The 16,827-nt window shown below is 40.1% G+C and overlaps 1 protein-coding gene across 2 annotated transcripts in view; it reads left to right on the top strand.

Moving 5' to 3' along the window:
* The first annotated feature begins 3,684 nt into the window (after window positions 1-3,684).
* Window positions 3,685-16,827, top strand: part of APH1B (aph-1 homolog B, gamma-secretase subunit) — a 31,451-nt gene continuing 18,308 nt past the window's right edge. For both annotated transcript variants that reach the window (XM_032174217.2, XM_058427123.1), the window contains exons 1-4: window positions 3,685-3,872; window positions 5,289-5,459; window positions 12,654-12,724; window positions 13,516-13,638. In XM_032174217.2, coding sequence (XP_032030108.1) covers window positions 3,760-3,872; window positions 5,289-5,459; window positions 12,654-12,724; window positions 13,516-13,638 — 478 coding nt within the window. In that variant the 5' untranslated portion in view covers window positions 3,685-3,759. The remainder of the gene's footprint in view (window positions 3,873-5,288; window positions 5,460-12,653; window positions 12,725-13,515; window positions 13,639-16,827) is intronic.

Below are 16,827 nucleotides of genomic sequence, written 5' to 3'. Positions count from 1 at the left end.
TTGTATCCTCTGTTTGCTTTTTTAAAAAAATTATATTGGATAATCTCTATGTCCTTTCCTAGCTCTAAAATTCTAAGAAAACACTGGTAATTTCTCTAATACAGATCATTTGATACTCTACCATCATTGCAATTTTCTCTCTGATATCTCAATGAAGGTATTTAGTTTTATGGTTTATAAATTTGGAATATAAATTAAATCAACTTGGCATTATAAACATGGACACTTAGTACAAACTAGGTAGTAATTCTTTATCTGATTTCTTATGACCAATATTTGCCCTCCTTGTTTTTGTTTCTTAAGGTTTCTTCCTCTTGCATTGCCCTTATTTATTTATTTACTTTTGAGTTGGAGTCTCGCTCCGTCACCCAGGCTGGAGTGCAGTGGCGTGATCTTGGCTCACTGCAACCTCTGCCTCCTGGGTTCAAGCAATTCTAGTGGCTTCACCTCCTGAGTAGCTGGGATTACAAGTGTATGCCACCACGCCCAGTTAATTTTTGTATTTTTAGTAGAGACGGGGTTTCACCATATTGGCTAGACTGGTCTCACACTCCCGACCTCAAGTGATCCACCCGCCTCAGCCTCCCAAAAGTGCTAGGATTACAGGCGTGAGCCACTGTGCCCAGCCACTTCCTCTTGCATTGTCTTTAAAAAAATTTACTTGTGAATATTGTTTGCAAGCTGAAGTTGAAAAAACTCTAAGAGAATGTAGTTAAGACTCTCATCTTGTACCATCAACAAAACCAATGCTGCTTGAAAGCTGGGTCCTAGGGTTGACTCTTATAGGGCTGGTAACTTCACTCTGACCTTCAGCATCACAGCAGGATCAAAATTGCATCACTTGTTACCAAGAAAACTGGGTGGAATACTCTGAGGATCCCTCCATTTCCTGTCTTCCTTCAGCTGGTGTCCTGTCTCCTCTCCTCTAAAGCTAAATTTCTCCATTTTCTCCTCTTTCCTTTTTTTCTTACCACACATTCATGTAAGAAGATTTTACAGACTGCCTTTTACCCCTATGTCTGGGTCACTGATGACCTCTGTAAGGCTAAATCCAGTGGACATAATTCTCTGGTAGCTTGTTTTTTTGTTGTTGTTGTTTCGTTTTTTGTTTGTTTTGAGATGGAGGAGTCTCACTCTGTGGCCCAGGCTGGAGTGCAGTGGCACAGCCTTGGCTCACTGCAACCTCCGCCTCCCAGGTTCAAGTGATTCTTCTGTCTCAGCCTCCTGAGTAGCTGGGATTACAGGTGCCTGCCACCACGCCCAGCTAATTTTTGTATTTTTAGTAGAGGCAGGGTTTCACCATGTTGGCCAGGCTGGTCTCAAACTCCTGACCTCAAGTGATCCACCCGCCTCGGCCTCTCAAAGTGCTGGGATTACAGGCATGAGCCACTGTGCATGGCCACTTGTTTAACCTCTCGACAGCCCTTCTTTCTGAAATGTTTTCCCCTTGGCTTCCACAGCACCACATTCCCCCAGTTTTCTTATTACCCTCTTGGCCACTCCTTTTCAGTTTCCTATGAGGTTCCTCTTCTCCTCATACCTTTAATGTTGGTGTTCTGGCATAGGCCTTGTTCTGGCTTTACTAGCTATCTAGGTGATTCTATGTACTCTCACGGCTTCAGGTATTCTGGTCTCAGCTCTGATGTTCAGTCCATTTCTCTCCTGATACTGTATATGTAGTTGCCTACTGAACACCTCCATTTGGAGTGCTACAAGTATCTCAATCTCAAGGCATCCAAAATGAAGGCCGGGCACAGTGGCTTACGCCTGTAATCCCAGCACTTTGGGAGGCCGAGGTGGGCAAGTCACTTGAGGCCAGGATTTCGAGACTGGCCTGGCCAACATTATGAAACACTGTCTCTACTAAAATACAAAAATAACCCAGGCATGGTGGTGTGTGCCTATAGTCCCAGCTACTCGGGAGGCTGAGGCAGGAGAATTGCTTGAACGCGGGAGGCGGAGGTTGCAGTGAGCTGAGATCACGCCACTGCACTCCAGCCTGGGCGACAGAGTGAGACTCTGTCTCCAAAACAATAACAACAAAATAACAAAATGGTACTCATTATCGTGTCTACTTTGCCATATTCTCTCCTCCTCCTGTCTCCACAGCATCCACTTAAGCCCAAACCCTCTAGAAGCCCTCATCCTTGACTCTTCCCCCATCTCACTCTATGTAGCTCATTAGTCACTAAATTCTGTTTGTACAATTCCTAAACTTCTATTAAATTTGTCTGCTTCCCTCCAGAGTCCTGCTAATTCCCTGATTCAGGCCACTGCCATCTCATGCCTGCATTGCGCCGAGGACCTCCAGTCTGGAATTTCATTTTCCATATCTTTACAAAGCAGATGTATCACTCTGAACTGTTGTCTCGACCTGAGTTTTGATAGGTATTGTGCTGGGATCTGACCATTCAAAATACAGTCACTGGAATCTGAAGAAGTATTCTGTGGGAGTGAATGGGAATATATATGACTTTTAAATGGGCAAAGGTAATGTTTTTCTGTAGGAATTAAATACCTGCAGTTGTATTATTTGAAGGTCCATTTTCAGGGGCGAGCTGCAAAATATCTGTCAGGTCCCAACACTTGTCTACTGGTGTTTTTTTAAATGTGGATTGCCAAAATCTTTATTCATGATGGGCATTATGTAGGAGTGGTTAACACATAGCACTTACCTGTGTTAGGCACACTGATCAGAATAACCGACGAAGTAATTATTATTCAACATGAAGAAAAATCTAACTTGGATGTGATCAGAGAACTTAAGTTTTAATTTTTAAACCTTTCAGAAATGGTTAACATAGATGTTTATAACTTCCACTTTTTAAATTATTTCACTTATGGAACAGATATTAGTGAACTTCTAGGTGCTGAGGGAACAACAAAGGGCAAAGCAAAGTCCCTGTCCCCCAGGAGTTCGCATTTTAACGGGGACGAAAAATAAGCAAGTGAAATGAACGACTGTGAGAAGACGGAGCAGGGAGATGTTACTATTGCTTGTAGGGTGGTCACAGAATGCCTGCAAAAACAACTTTTTTGAAGAATTGAGAAGAAAATAAAAACCATTTGGCTAAAACAGCCCTGAGAAGGGCAGCTTCTTCCACCACTCTTTCATCATTTTACCATCTGTGGGTTATCCGGGGTCACTGCTATCCCAGCCTAGGTTTTATACAGGATGGAGTACCAAGTTCCCGCAACTATCCAAACGGTAAAATGTGCTTAAAAAAAAAAAAAAAAAAAACTATTTAAAAAGGAATCCTGCTTGTGCCTGCGCTACATTTTTCTTTAGTCTCTTTAGTCGACTTGGAATCTCTGCCTGTTCTCGGTGCATGCGGCTCGAAGGTGGGCTAGGGAGCTCCCCTTCTCTTAGCCACCTCGCGGCCGGCACTGGAACCCGATCGGAGTGTTATCTGTGGGGGTGCGGCGATGGCTCGGGCCCTAACGTTGCCGAGGACGCCCGCTTTGAGAGCAGGAGCTGCGGCGCGGCCCTGGCGCTTCCGGACACCCGGTAGGGCGGAGGGCCCAACGGTGGGGTCCGCCCCTGCGCCCGGCGCCCTCAGCCCACGCCCCGCCCAGTCCCCACGACCCTAGCGTTTACCCCCCCCAGCCCCGCCTGCGTCCCCGTGCCTGCCCCCGAGCCCCGCCCCGCCCCCCGCGTCCCTCTTAGCCCCCCACCCCGAGCCCCACCCACCGAACCCCGCCCGCGCCGGGAGCATCTCGCGTCCCCAGCGGGCCCCCGAGTCGGTTTCCGCGGTGGCCATGACTGCGGCCGTATTCTTCGGCTGCGCCTTCATTGCCTTCGGGCCTGCGCTCGCCCTTTATGTCTTCACCATCGCCACCGAGCCGTTGCGTATCATCTTCCTCATCGCCGGGTGAGGCGGTCGCGTCGGGAAACCCGGACGCCGTGGCTCCCCTCCCCCGCCGGGGTTACCGGCGACCCTCGGCGCCCCCACCGCGCGGCTCGACCTTGTTGCGTTTCGGCCGGGAGGAGGGTTGAGAGGGGGAGAGCGGAGATCCCGCTCCCCAAAGGCGCCTCCTCCTCTTAGGAAGAAGCGCACACTGGGGGTCAGGGCCTTTTCCCTGGGGCCCATGGGTGGGGTTTAGTGATCCGTGAAGCTACTAAAGTTGTATAAAAAAATTATGGATAAGTTCATATATGCATCCTTCATTTTCTGGAGGGGGAGTCCCTAATTTCCCTGATTCTCAAAGGCATCTGTAATCCCCAAAGGGTTAAGAGCCACTGGCGTCTTCCAGGATAGTAGTGCGCGACCTCTGCCGATTAGAATCACCTGTGGCCAGGTGCTTTAAAACATGCCGATGCCCACCCCTACCCCGATCCGTTGAATCAGAATGTCTAGGGGATGGGATTCGGGCTTCAGAAAAAAAAATTTTTTTAAGCTCCCTTTGGATGGTTCCGTTGTGCAGCCGAAGGGTGGAGACCTGTAAAAACACCGAAGCACCTGACTGTGCATCTCCTTCTGGGAGCTTAATACCGGACTCTGGTGTCCCATCTCCCTGGCTCATACTTGCACATACCATATCCCCCGTCCCCTGATGAGTCTCTCTTGGCACCAGACTAGGCCAATGATTCCCGCTTTTCTGCGTTTCTTCACCTCCCACAAACGTATTGAAAGTGCTTCGTTGCATGTCATTTTAAAAATAATAGAGATTTGGGGAAAGGTCTGTAAAGCTTGCTATAATCATTAGAATCCCCAGGGGTGCTGTAAGACCTGGAGGGCTTGGATACTGATCCAGATCAGAACACAGGTTTTCAAGTTGAATTTTATACCAATCACCTTATTAATAGAGATGTAGATATTTTTCTGGAAGAGATACTCATCTTTGCAGATATCTGACCAGTAAATCCATAATTTCTTGTAAGTTTTAAGAATATGAAAATTGCAGTAATCAGGATTGTGTATTTTCTTGTTTTGGCTCATCAATGGGTAGAGCATTGATTAGAAAGAGTAGCAAATAACCAAGTTTCTAGCTAGGCAGTCTTTGGCAGATAGAGTCTACAGATGTACTTGCAAGTAGCAGGGTCACTGAACAAAGTAATTGTTGGGAAACCTCAGCCTTCCTCTTGGACACGTTTGTCTCACCAAGGAAAATGCACCGTTAAGAACAACTGATCAGAGTATGACTTTATGAGGACTTTTTTTTTTCCTTACTAAAACGTCAAGAAATCTCTTCCTTCTCAAGCAGGTTTTTTTTTTTTTTTTCTGCTTTTAAACATTATTAATCCTGTACTGATATTCACTTGTAACTTTTTTTCCTGTATTTTTCAGAGCTTTCTTCTGGTTGGTGTCTCTACTGATTTCGTCCCTCGTTTGGTTCATGGCAAGAGTCATTACTGACAACAAAGATGGACCAACACAGAAATATCTGCTGATCTTTGGAGTGTTTGTCTCCGTCTATATCCAAGAAATGTTCCGATTTGCATATTATAGACTCTTAAAGTAAGTTAAATACCTGCCTTACTTTTTTTTTCCCCAGTTAGATTTTAGTTATGATTTGGTCATTTGAAACATGGATATAGTATTGTATCTGTGCCTTCGTACATAGTACTAAGCCAAGAGATTGGTATATTTCCAGCCTGAAAATATTGAGTGTTCTTTTATCTTGTAGAAATTTCTTATTTCCCTCCTTTCTTCCTTTATTCAAAAAAATATTTCTTGAGAATCAATCCCAGACACTATCCTAGGTACTGGGGATACATCAGTGATTAAAAGACAGAGTCTCTGGCTTCATGGAGCTTATATTATAGTAGAAAGAGACAGACAACAAATGAATGAACAAGAAATACACTGTTATAGTAGATAAGTGTCATGGAGACAAACAAGCTAGGGAAAGCATTAAAACAACTACAGAAATCATTCCAGCTTAGAATGTATATATTCTCCTCTTTGCCACCACCTAATTCTTTTTTTTTTTTTTTCGTGACAGAGTTTTCGCTCCTGTTGCCCAGGCTGGAGTGCAATGGCGCAATCTTGGCTCATGGCAACCTCTGCCTCCTGGGTTCAAGCGATTCTCCTGCCTCAGTCTCCCGAGTAGCTGGGATTACAGGCGTGCACCACCACGCCTGGCTAATTTTTGTAATTTTAGTAGAGACGGGGTTTCACCATGTTCGCCAGGCTGGTTTTGAACTCCTGACCTCAAGTGATCCGCCCACCTTGTCCTCCCAAAGTGTTAGGATTACAGGCATGAGCCACCATACCCGGCGAAGATAAATAATTCTTACGGAGACCATGCCTTCCATTATTTTGACTGTAGTAGGGGAAACAGGAGTTCATTTTGTGGTATTTCCTGTAGTTTTAAATCTGTAATAGAAAATTACATTTTAAAAAAGCCTTAGGTTCCCTTGTTGGGCCAGAAAGTAGGTTTTCTCTAGGACTCATGAGGACCTCACATGAAACCACTGATTTGAAACACAGCTGGAACTTGGAACCATATTTCCTTTCAGGCAGTCATGAGATTGGCTTTGATTATGTAGTAAGACTTAGTAGAGTGATAAATGTGCTGTCTTTTTTCATTTCTGCAAATGAAGTAATTAAGGCTGTCCATGAATTTCATGGATATAAACAAGAGGAACCTCAACAACAACTCTTTTCATAGGCTTCTGATAACTTGTTCTTGCCAGTATGCTAGGTTTTCTGTATTTGTTACTCTTTCATTTTAATACCAGATACTGAATTCCCTTTTCATAATGAAGTAATTTAAATTAGAAATTGAAATCCAGGAAGCCATTGCTTAGAAGCAAAAATCATATCTTAGAAAAGTTTCAAAAATGAAATTCCCATTAGTACCTGGAAATATTACATGGGAACAAATAAATATCAAAGGTAACATTGAAATTTCCACGGTAATACAATGTCCCTAACAGATGGACATCTAGCTGTGTTTGAATGTTTCTGGTATGTGGCAGTTACTACCATTCTACAATTTTAAGCTTTAACTGTAGAATATCATTAAGGTAATCACATCTACCTCCGCTGGGCTTCGTGGCTCATGCCTGTAACCCTAACACTTTGGGAAAGCAAGGTGGGCCAGTTGCTTGAGCTGAGGATTTCAAGACCAGCCTGGGCAACATGGCAAAACCCTGTCTCTACAACAAATACAAAAAGTAACTGGGCATAGTGGTCGCAGCAACTCGGGAGGTTGAGGTGGGAGGATCACTTGAACCTAGGAGGCGGAGGTTGCAGTGAGCCGTGACTGCACCACTGTGCTCCATTCTGGGCGACAGAGCCAGACCCTGTCAAAAAACAAAAACAAAAACTCCCTTCTGACCTCTGCCTTACTCAAGTACTAGGTAAATGAAGTCTCTGCTGCATGGTTATAATTATCTCCCTTTCAAGATTGAACAGTCCTCATTTCTTCACCTGGACCTCAACAGGCGTGGCTGTGGCTTCCAAACCTTTCCAAAAGAAAGGCTGTTTGTTCTTTTTGGTCAGTGGACATGACCCTTTTTGTCAGCGCCTGGTTTTTGCCTGTGCTCAGGACCCAGGACGGTATTCTGCAGTGCGGACTAAGTAGTGTCCCTGACTGGGCACTGTACTCTTCACAGCTCAGCCTCACGTTGCACTGGGTTTTCCTGTCAGTCTCATATGCATTTTCATATTATGGGTCTAATTTTGAAAACAAACAAACAAACAAAAACTTAATTACTAATACAGAATTTAAAGTTTAGGACTTGTATGTTCTAAAACCTGAATTACCAGCGTGACAAAATGAATATGGGCTGTTCTTCACTGCTTTGCATCTTCATGGTTTCCACCTGAAATGCAACATTTTCCTGGCACTAACTTAGGGCTCCAAAGGACTGTAGCTGAACACAGATCCACATTTTTGTTCCTCTTTTTTTTTTTTTAATTTTAATTTTTAAAATTTTCTTTTTACAGTGGGGAGCAAGGGTCCACTTTTTAAATGAGGGCAGGAAAGGAGTAGGGCCACATGAGGAAGAAATTACAGCCGTCAGTCTGTAGGCTCGAATGCCAGGAAGTTCAGAGAAGCCTCTTTAGGCTCCTAGGGAAACCATGTTTGCTTTTCTGAAAGGACCTTTGGAAATTTGCAAATGGTAGGACAGACTTGTACTAACAGATACCTTAGTTTGCATTTGCAAAATGCATCTTTTACAAGCCATTAGAATATTCAAAATTTTCCCAGCAAATTTGAGAAATGTTGGATGTTATGTAGTTGTATTAAAACAATTTAAGAATTATTATAATGCTTTATTTATGACTGATATTTATATGGATACATTTACATTGCTCTCTTATGCTATATTACATTCAAATATAGGGACTTTGGTTTAATCAATACTTTATCTCCACTGCCAAAGTAGGTCTTGAACTTTTAAAGTGCTACCTCAGACTTTTGCTATCAGAATTTGGTGCCAAGATTAAAATGTGGAGAGTTTATACTAGTTTTTATAAATATATGGAATTGGATCAAAATAGTCATTGTAATCTAATAATAAATAATAATTTTATTTCATGAGTTAGGCCTTAGTCACTTAATCTTACTAACTTATTCTTACATGAATGAATAGTAACTTTCAGCCTGGCAAAGCCTTGCATAATGAGAAATTGGCATGTGTGGTAGCCCTTTCTACAGTAATTTTTTTAAAATCCAAGTTATATTGCTTAAAACATAATCATATTTTACCAAAAACATACAGTTTAGGCAACTCTATGTTGCTTGAAACTCCTGTGTGTTGCCTAAAACAGACATTAGGATTTTTTCTGTTTGGAGGGAAACTTTTGTAATTTAATTCAATTTTGTCTTAAAATGTTGATACCATAAATATTTTGTAATTTTAGAAAATCTTCCATTTATAGAAAAAACATTAAGATAACCATTGCTACAACTTTTAAGAAGCGTGTCTGTTTTTAAAAATTCCGAAAATGGTGTATTTAACTTGTATTCACGCTCCTTTCTGTCTCTCATATGCGCATTCAAAAAAGGATAGAACAAAAGAGAAAGATGGTATGATTTAGCAGTAGTTTTTCAAAGTTTATATTTTTGAAATTTGAATTGTTTCTTTTTTTGTTCTTGGGAACATAATAATAAATGCAAACAAAGAATTTTCCACTTCAGTAAGATGGAAGTGAACCCAGAAACTGATGATGTTTTGTACTTTCTCACTTCCTGATGTTGACATTGAGAACTCTTAGTGCTGTTGCTTTTCCTCCCACATACTTCCATAATATAGAATTAGGAAGCTTATTAAACTTTTGAATTTATTTATTTAATATATTTGTGATAGTAGTACTTTGCTATATCAAATAGCTAAAATCTTTGATTGATTCACTGATTGACACAGTCTCGCTCTGTCACCCAGGCTAGAGTGCAGTGGCGCAATCATGGCTCACTGCAATTTCCGCCTCCGGGGCTCAAGCAATCCTCCCACCCTCAGCCTCCTGAGTAGCTAAGACTATAAGTGCATGCCACCACACCCAGCTAACTGTTGTATTGTTTTGGTAGAGACATAGTCTCCCTATGTTGCCCAGGCTGGTCTCAAACTCCTGAACTCAAGCGACCTGCCCACCTTGGCCTCCCAAAATGCTGGTATTAACAGGTGTGAGCCACCATGCCCAGACAATTTATCTTTTAAATTGGATTATTTGTCTTTTTATTATTGAGTTGTAAGAGTTCTGTAGATATAAGTCCTTTTTCAAATATGATTTGCAAATATTTTCTCCCATCTGTGTTGTGTCTTCACTTTCTTGGTAGTGTCCTTTGTAGCATCAACGTTTTTAATTTTGATGAGGTTCATCTATTTACTTTTTCTTTAGTTGCTTGTGGTTTAGGTGTATGTATTTGAGAAACCATTACTCAACCCACGGTCATGAAGACTGGCACCTGTGTACTCTTCTGACAGTTTTATAGTTTTAGCTCTGATAGCTGGACTTTTCACTCATTTTAGTTTTTATATATGGTGTAAGGTAATGGTCCACCTTCATTCTTTTGTATGTGATTATCTAGTTGTTCTGTCACCATTTATTAAAAAGACCATCTGTCTTTCCTCGTTGAATCATCTTGCACTCTTATTGAAAATCAGTTGACTGTAAATATGAAGGTTTATTGCTGGACTGTCAATTTTATTCTGTTAATCTGTGTGTCTGCCCTTACACCAGTATCAGATGATCTTGAATACTTTACTTTTGTAGTAAGTTTTGAAATGGAGAAGTGTCTTTTAACTTTCTTGTTGTTTTTTTATAAAAACCATTAACAGTTGTTTATTATCATTATGAAGTATTATATACTGTACATAATTGTATGTGCTATGCTTTTGTTTTTTTTTTCTGTTGTTGTTGTTTTTGAGACAGGGCCTCTCTGTTGCCCAGGCTAGAGTGCAGTGGTGCAATCTCAGCTCACTGCAGCCTCCACCTCCTTGGTTCAAGCCATCCTCCCACCTCAGCCTCCCAGGTAGCTGGGACTATAGGCACACACCACCACACCCGGCTCATTTTTGTATTTTCTGTAGAGATGGGGATTCACCATGTTGCCCAAGCTGGTCTCAAACTCATGGGCTCAAGTGACTTGTTTGCCTTGACCTCCCAAAATGCTAGGATTATAGGCGTGGGCCACTGTGCCTGGCCAATGTGTGCTGTGCTTTTATATGACTGGCAGTGCAGTAGGTTTGTTTACACCAACATCACCACAAACACGGGGGTGATGCATTATGCTACAACATTAGGACATCACCAGGCAATAGGGATTTTTTAGCTCCATTATAGTAATGACTACCATCATATGTGCAGTCCATTGTTGACTGAAATGTTGCTATGCAACACATAACTGTATTTTATTTTATTAACTTTAGGTTCAAGGGTACACATGCAGGTTTGTTACCTGGGTAAATTGTGATCCTCTCCCTTCTCCCACTCTAGTCTCAACTAGGCCTGTTGTTCCCTTCTTTGTGTCCACATGGACACAAGTCTTTTATTTATTATTGAGGAATTTATAGAAAACAGAAATCCTCCCAAATTTTTTGATTCTAGTATATTGACATATGTGTTGACAGAGATTTTTATGTGTCCCATAAGCTTTAATTCACTTTTAACAATATCACTATGAGAGGTAAGTTTATTTTATTTAGGAAAATTGGACATTTTAGTTGGTTACTGCTTCAGAGAAAGAAGATGGTCATTTAAATATCTGGCTCATGTCCTCACTACCAAACGCTTCCAGATGGAGAGCACCAAAATGGCAGATTGTTTCTTTTGAGTCTAGAAAAGCACCCCCTTCACTAGGCTTATCCCTATTTTGGTTGAATTCTACATTGCCTTAATTTAATATAATCAATGATATTTATATTTATGTAATGCATAAGCTGACTATAATGAATATCCATACCCTGAAATTTAAAATAACACAATGCCCAGAAAGTAAGTATGTTCTGGTTAATTTAATTGTCTATTCTTAGAGTTAACCTGTCTTGTTTCAACATTTGCTAAAAAATCATTTTTAAAATGTTTTGGTTCTTTTATTGCCTTAATAAATATACTTTATGGTAAATATAATTTAAATATTCTTTGAGTGAGGATCTTACGTTATTGCAGAGTTTTCTCACCAACAAGAATTGGTAATAGTGATGCTAGTAGAATTGACCAGCCACACCTATCATTCCTAACAGATCTGCATGGCACTTATGGTAAGCTTATAAATTGGCCACAACAGAAGCATGCATAAGATCCCTCTGAAGGTCACTTATTTTATTTTATTTTATTTTATTTTATTTTATTTTATTTTATTTTTTTATAGAGACAGGATCTTGCTCTGTGGTCCAGGCTGGTCTCGAACTCCTGGATGCAAGTGATCCTCCTGCCTTGGCCTCCCAAAGTGGTGAGCCACCATGCTCAGCTGAAGATTATTTTCTCTTGAGCAGTATTCTGTTCTTTCATTCAAGGGTTCATTTATCTCCTATTCTGAGGGTAGCATTTTATTCTGCAAGATACAACGAAAGTACCAGATCACTTTCTCCCTTGAAGCCTTACTGGTGATATAAAACAAATATGTAAAACGTTTTAGAATCAGAAGATCATATGATTAAATACTCATGTGAGAGTTCAGACCATCAGTATTACAGGATTTAAGAATAAGGAGAGATTAGTGATTGCAAACCATTGATAGGCAGCTTCTTTAACAAATCGCTGCCTGAAGTGGACTCTGAAGGATGAGTGTAGTTGAGGTTCTACAGAGTAGAAGGTACAAGGGAGGGTGACAGAGCAAGTATAGTCCTGGTGGAAGATAGAACAAAGTGCCGACAAAGCAGGAATAACGATACAGTACTTTGGGAAGGGGAAAAAAAATCAGAGTGGTAAATCCCGTAGGATATTGAATTAAATATTTGCCAAGTTGAAAGTGTTGCGGTTTTTATCTTTTTAAATTCAATTCCTGACGGCTTGTTTACTTATATTTTTCTTATTCTTTTAGGCGAATGTCAAAAGGTAAAAATTAGTTGGCAATTTTGGTTGATTTTAGTTCATTGAAAATTTGCTGGGTTTTGTTTAAATAAATTATAGATTTAGAGTATAACCTGATGCAAAGCCTCAGTGAGTATCTGGGTTTGAAGTGTCTTGTTGGACTTTCCTGATATATTGCTCTTTTTTTTTTTTGTCGTCTTAATTACATGTGTGGTTTCATTTTAGAAAAGCCAGTGAGGGTTTGAAGAGTATAAACCCAGGTGAGACAGCGCCCTCCATGCGACTGCTGGCCTATGGTAAGTTAGAACTACATGGTTTCATTAAGGAAAAAACTCAGACTTGGCATAAAAGTCATTTGGATCTTTTGTATCTTAGTAGATGTCAAGTAGTTTTTTATTACTGCCTTGGCCTATTGGTGTACATATTTGCTTATTATCCCCGTCTTCCAGGTTCGTTTTGTAAATGAAAGTGATTGCAAGTGACCCTTACCTGTATGTCTATTGTATATTAACCCAGTTTGAAAGTTAGATTTTTAATGTGTATGTACCCCAGTTAACTAAGATTTTCTAAGTGATGAAACTGTTACTTTCTCCGAATCTTACTTTGGCTGTTCTAGGAGTACTCTTCATATTAAAGCAGTTCATATCTCTGCATACTATACTTTGAGAATTATGTTTAAGATTGGATCTAGGTTCCCCAGTTGGGCTCAGGAATACATAGTTCCCTTTTACACTCAATTTCAGTTCTAAGCCATCAAACTTAACTCTGTAGACTCTGTTATCATAAAGTAAGCCAGAGTTTTGGTGGTGTATCCTCTGTCTCACCTGTTCTGTGCCTTTCTAGACCCTTTTCTCCCCTTTTTCATTACTCTGCGGCATTCTGCTATTCATTTCCTTTCCTCTTCCCCCTTCCCTCTCTGATTCATCATTTAGCCAAGCACATGCCTCTCCAGAGCCAGCTGTCTGCTGCTTCAGGAAGAACATAAGCACCCTTTCCCCTCCAACACACTTTGTATTAACTAGTCCTTGGAAATTTGACTTGAAATCTTGGCAGGAAAAGAGTTAACAGTGTTTTTCTTCCTGTTTAGTTTCTGGCTTGGGCTTTGGAATCATGAGTGGAGTATTTTCCTTTGTGAATACCCTATCTGACTCCTTGGGGCCAGGCACGGTGGGCATTCATGGAGATTCTCCTCAATTCTTCCTTTATTCAGGTATGTGTCTCATAGCTGTCAACATTCAGGCTTCTAGTCTAAATGATCATTCTTACTGGAGTTCACTGGCTTAGAAATTCCAGTGAATAGGAATTTATGTTATGTCTTTTAAAGGCAAAATACTCTGAGGCACTGTGAAGTAAAACACTTAGGAAAATAAAAATTTTGGTTAGTTTTAGAATTTTAGAGTGGAATTCAGCTTGCATAAAATTTATTTTTATTTTGCTGTACTAACAATGTTGCTGCATAGTTGAAATGTTAGAAGTGAATTTTTAAAGGCCATGTGCTCTTTTTGTTTTTTTTGATTTTATGTTATCTTCAGTAGAAGCCCTAATCTATAATTGTCATTGTGGTGCCTTTTGTGGGAATAGGCAGTATAATTTAATCTGAAATTGAGAGGAAAAATGGGATAATAGATAAGTTGATCATTTCACCAAACGATGCAGCTAAAAGGACCAAGTCATCTCAAATTGCTTTTTCGTCCATGAGCTAAAAATTGTCATCATGATGCAGTGATCACAAATTTGAGAGTTGGTAGTGTACATAATTAACATAGATTTCTTCTAAGTTCCACAAGAAGACTCTTTTAAAAATAGGGGGAGAATACCCACTGTATTTTTAGTTGTTTCCACAACAGTTATGCCATTGAAATAACTGAGTTCACATCATGATTTGTATATTCTTTTAGTAACATCTGTGCTAAAGCTCCTCAGGGAGCTTACCCTCTAATAAGGGAATAAAAGAAAAAAAAAGTGAATAAGCATTCCAGTAATAGTTTAAGGTAATAATAGAAAAGATATAAAGAGGTATGACCAATTTTTAAAAATTTCTGCAGTAGTTTAGAGGCATGCTGAATGTCATAGTGATCCCCAAGCCCAGTGGACGAGTGTCACCATTCCCAGTAGACCCTTTGTTTCCATTTTAGTTCAGGCCTTGACATCTCCTCTCTGGCTTACCACCATCTGCCCTCAACTGGTTAGTCTTTCCTTGACACACTATCCATGTGAATCCTGTATGCAACTACCTAACTAATCTTCCCTGCTGCAAAAATGGTTTGGCTTTTCAGGGCCTACAGGATAAAGTCAAGGCACTTTAAATCTGGCTGCAAGTTAGAGGACAAGAAAGTGTGTTAATGGGTCATGCTTATTTAATGATGCTTCCAACATAGCAAATTGTCTTTCTTTTGAACATTTCATCATTGGCATATTTCTGGCAAATGTGTTAATGATTGATTATACTGAGTGTTAGGTCTTTAAAACAAACGTAATATTAGTAAAGTCTGTTAGAACCCGATAAAAATTAATAAAACATAATTGTAAGGGGTGTTAGTGCTACAGTTTGTTTTCTGTTTTCATATACAGCTAACACAGCTCTCTCTCCCTGCTGGTTTTCTTTTGATATACAAGTTTTGCCAGCTTTTTTCACTAGATGGTGCTAATTCCCTTTAGTGACCTAGGCTGTTTTCATAAGATGTTTAAAATGATTCTTTTGGTAGTAAAAGAAAGATTTGGTACCAATTTGGGGATTGTATTTGTAATTTCCAGGAATTAAAGGAAAAATTCAATATTCAATAAGCTATCTTAATGTCTTTTTTTTTTTTTTTTTTTTGAGACGGAGTCTTGCTCTGTCTCCCAGGCTGGAGTGCAGTGGCACAATCTCGGCTCACTGCAAGCTCCGCCTCCCAGGTTCACGCCATTCTCCTGCCTCAGCCTCTCCGAGTAGCTGGGACTACAGGCGCCCGCCACCACGCCCGGCTAATTTTTTGTATTTTTAGTAGAGACGGGGTTTCATCGTGGTCTCGATCTCCTGACCTCGTGATCCGCCCGCCTCGGCCTCCCAAAGTGCTGGGATTACAAGCATGAGCCACCGTGCCCGGCCAGCTATCTTAATGTCTTTAGCCAAGTTAGCATGGCAGACTGGCTATGTTATAAATTTGTATCTATAGAATGAAAGAACAGTGTTGTTTTATCATGTGCAAGTTTCTTACTGTTATAACATCATTCTTTGAAGCATAAACTTTGAATTACAAATTTAAGAAATTAATTTTTATTACATTTAAAAATAAGATCCCCAAATTTATATTTATTGTATTTATGTTATTTATAACTACTTGTAATTACCATTTATTTAGACACAACTCATTTTTGCCAGGTAAATCCGTAACTTTATATGTTTGTCATACTCCATTACAAATGCCTAAATAATAATCAGAATAAATAAGGAACGTAGGGTCACTAATTACAGATTGAGCATTTTTAATCCAAAAATCCAAAATCCAAAAATGCTCCAACATCCAAAACTTCCTTCACCGACATGACGCCACAAGTAGGAAATTTCACACCTGACCTTGTGTGATGGGTCACAGTCAGAACAAGAAACAACTGTTTCATGCACAAAATTATTAAAAATATTGTGTAAAATTACCTTCAATCTATGTGTATCAGATATATATGAAATGTAAATGAATTTCATGTTTTGGCCAGGTGTGGTGGCTCATGCCTGTAATCCCAACACTTTGGGAAGCCAAGGCAGGAGAATCACTTGAGCTCAGGAGTTTGAGACCAGCCTGGGCAATATAGCGAGACCTTGTCTCTACTAAAAATTTAAAAATTCAGCTGGGTGTGATGGTGCGCACCCATGGTCCCAGCTACTCAGGAGGCCGAGGTGGGAGAATCACTTGAGCCCGGGAGGTTGAGACTGCAGTGAGCTGTGATCATCCCACTGCAATCCAGCCTGAGTAACAGAGGCATACCCTGTCTCAAGAGAAAAAAAAAAAGAATTTCATGTTTAAACTTGAGTCTTATCCCCTAAATATCTCGTTTTATATATATATGCACACAAATATCTCAAAATTTGAACACTTCTGGTCCCAAACATTTCAGATAAAGGATATTCAGCCTGTAGTATATATCTGTCTATATTGGTATGTGTTAATAAGATCCATACTGTATGATACCTGTATGTACATAGGCTCTTATGTTACAAACAGGCATAGTTTATAAATAATGTTTATGTATAGGTTACTTCTTTTTTATTTGTGGTTATGTTGTAGGCTAGCATTAAATTTTACTAGAATCATTACTGTTTCTTGGTAATTTTGTATAGAGACAAAAGTATGGGAATTGGAATCCTAGGTTCGAATCTTATCCTGGCTCATTAATTTAGTATTTTGGGCAAGTCCATTTGATT

This window comes from Hylobates moloch, unplaced genomic scaffold (genome assembly GCF_009828535.3).
Source record: "Hylobates moloch isolate HMO894 unplaced genomic scaffold, HMol_V3 SCAFFOLD_14, whole genome shotgun sequence".
Taxonomy (NCBI): domain Eukaryota; kingdom Metazoa; phylum Chordata; class Mammalia; order Primates; family Hylobatidae; genus Hylobates; species Hylobates moloch.
Note: the sequence above shows the minus strand (reverse complement) of the source record. Positions and strands in the feature narration are given on the sequence as shown.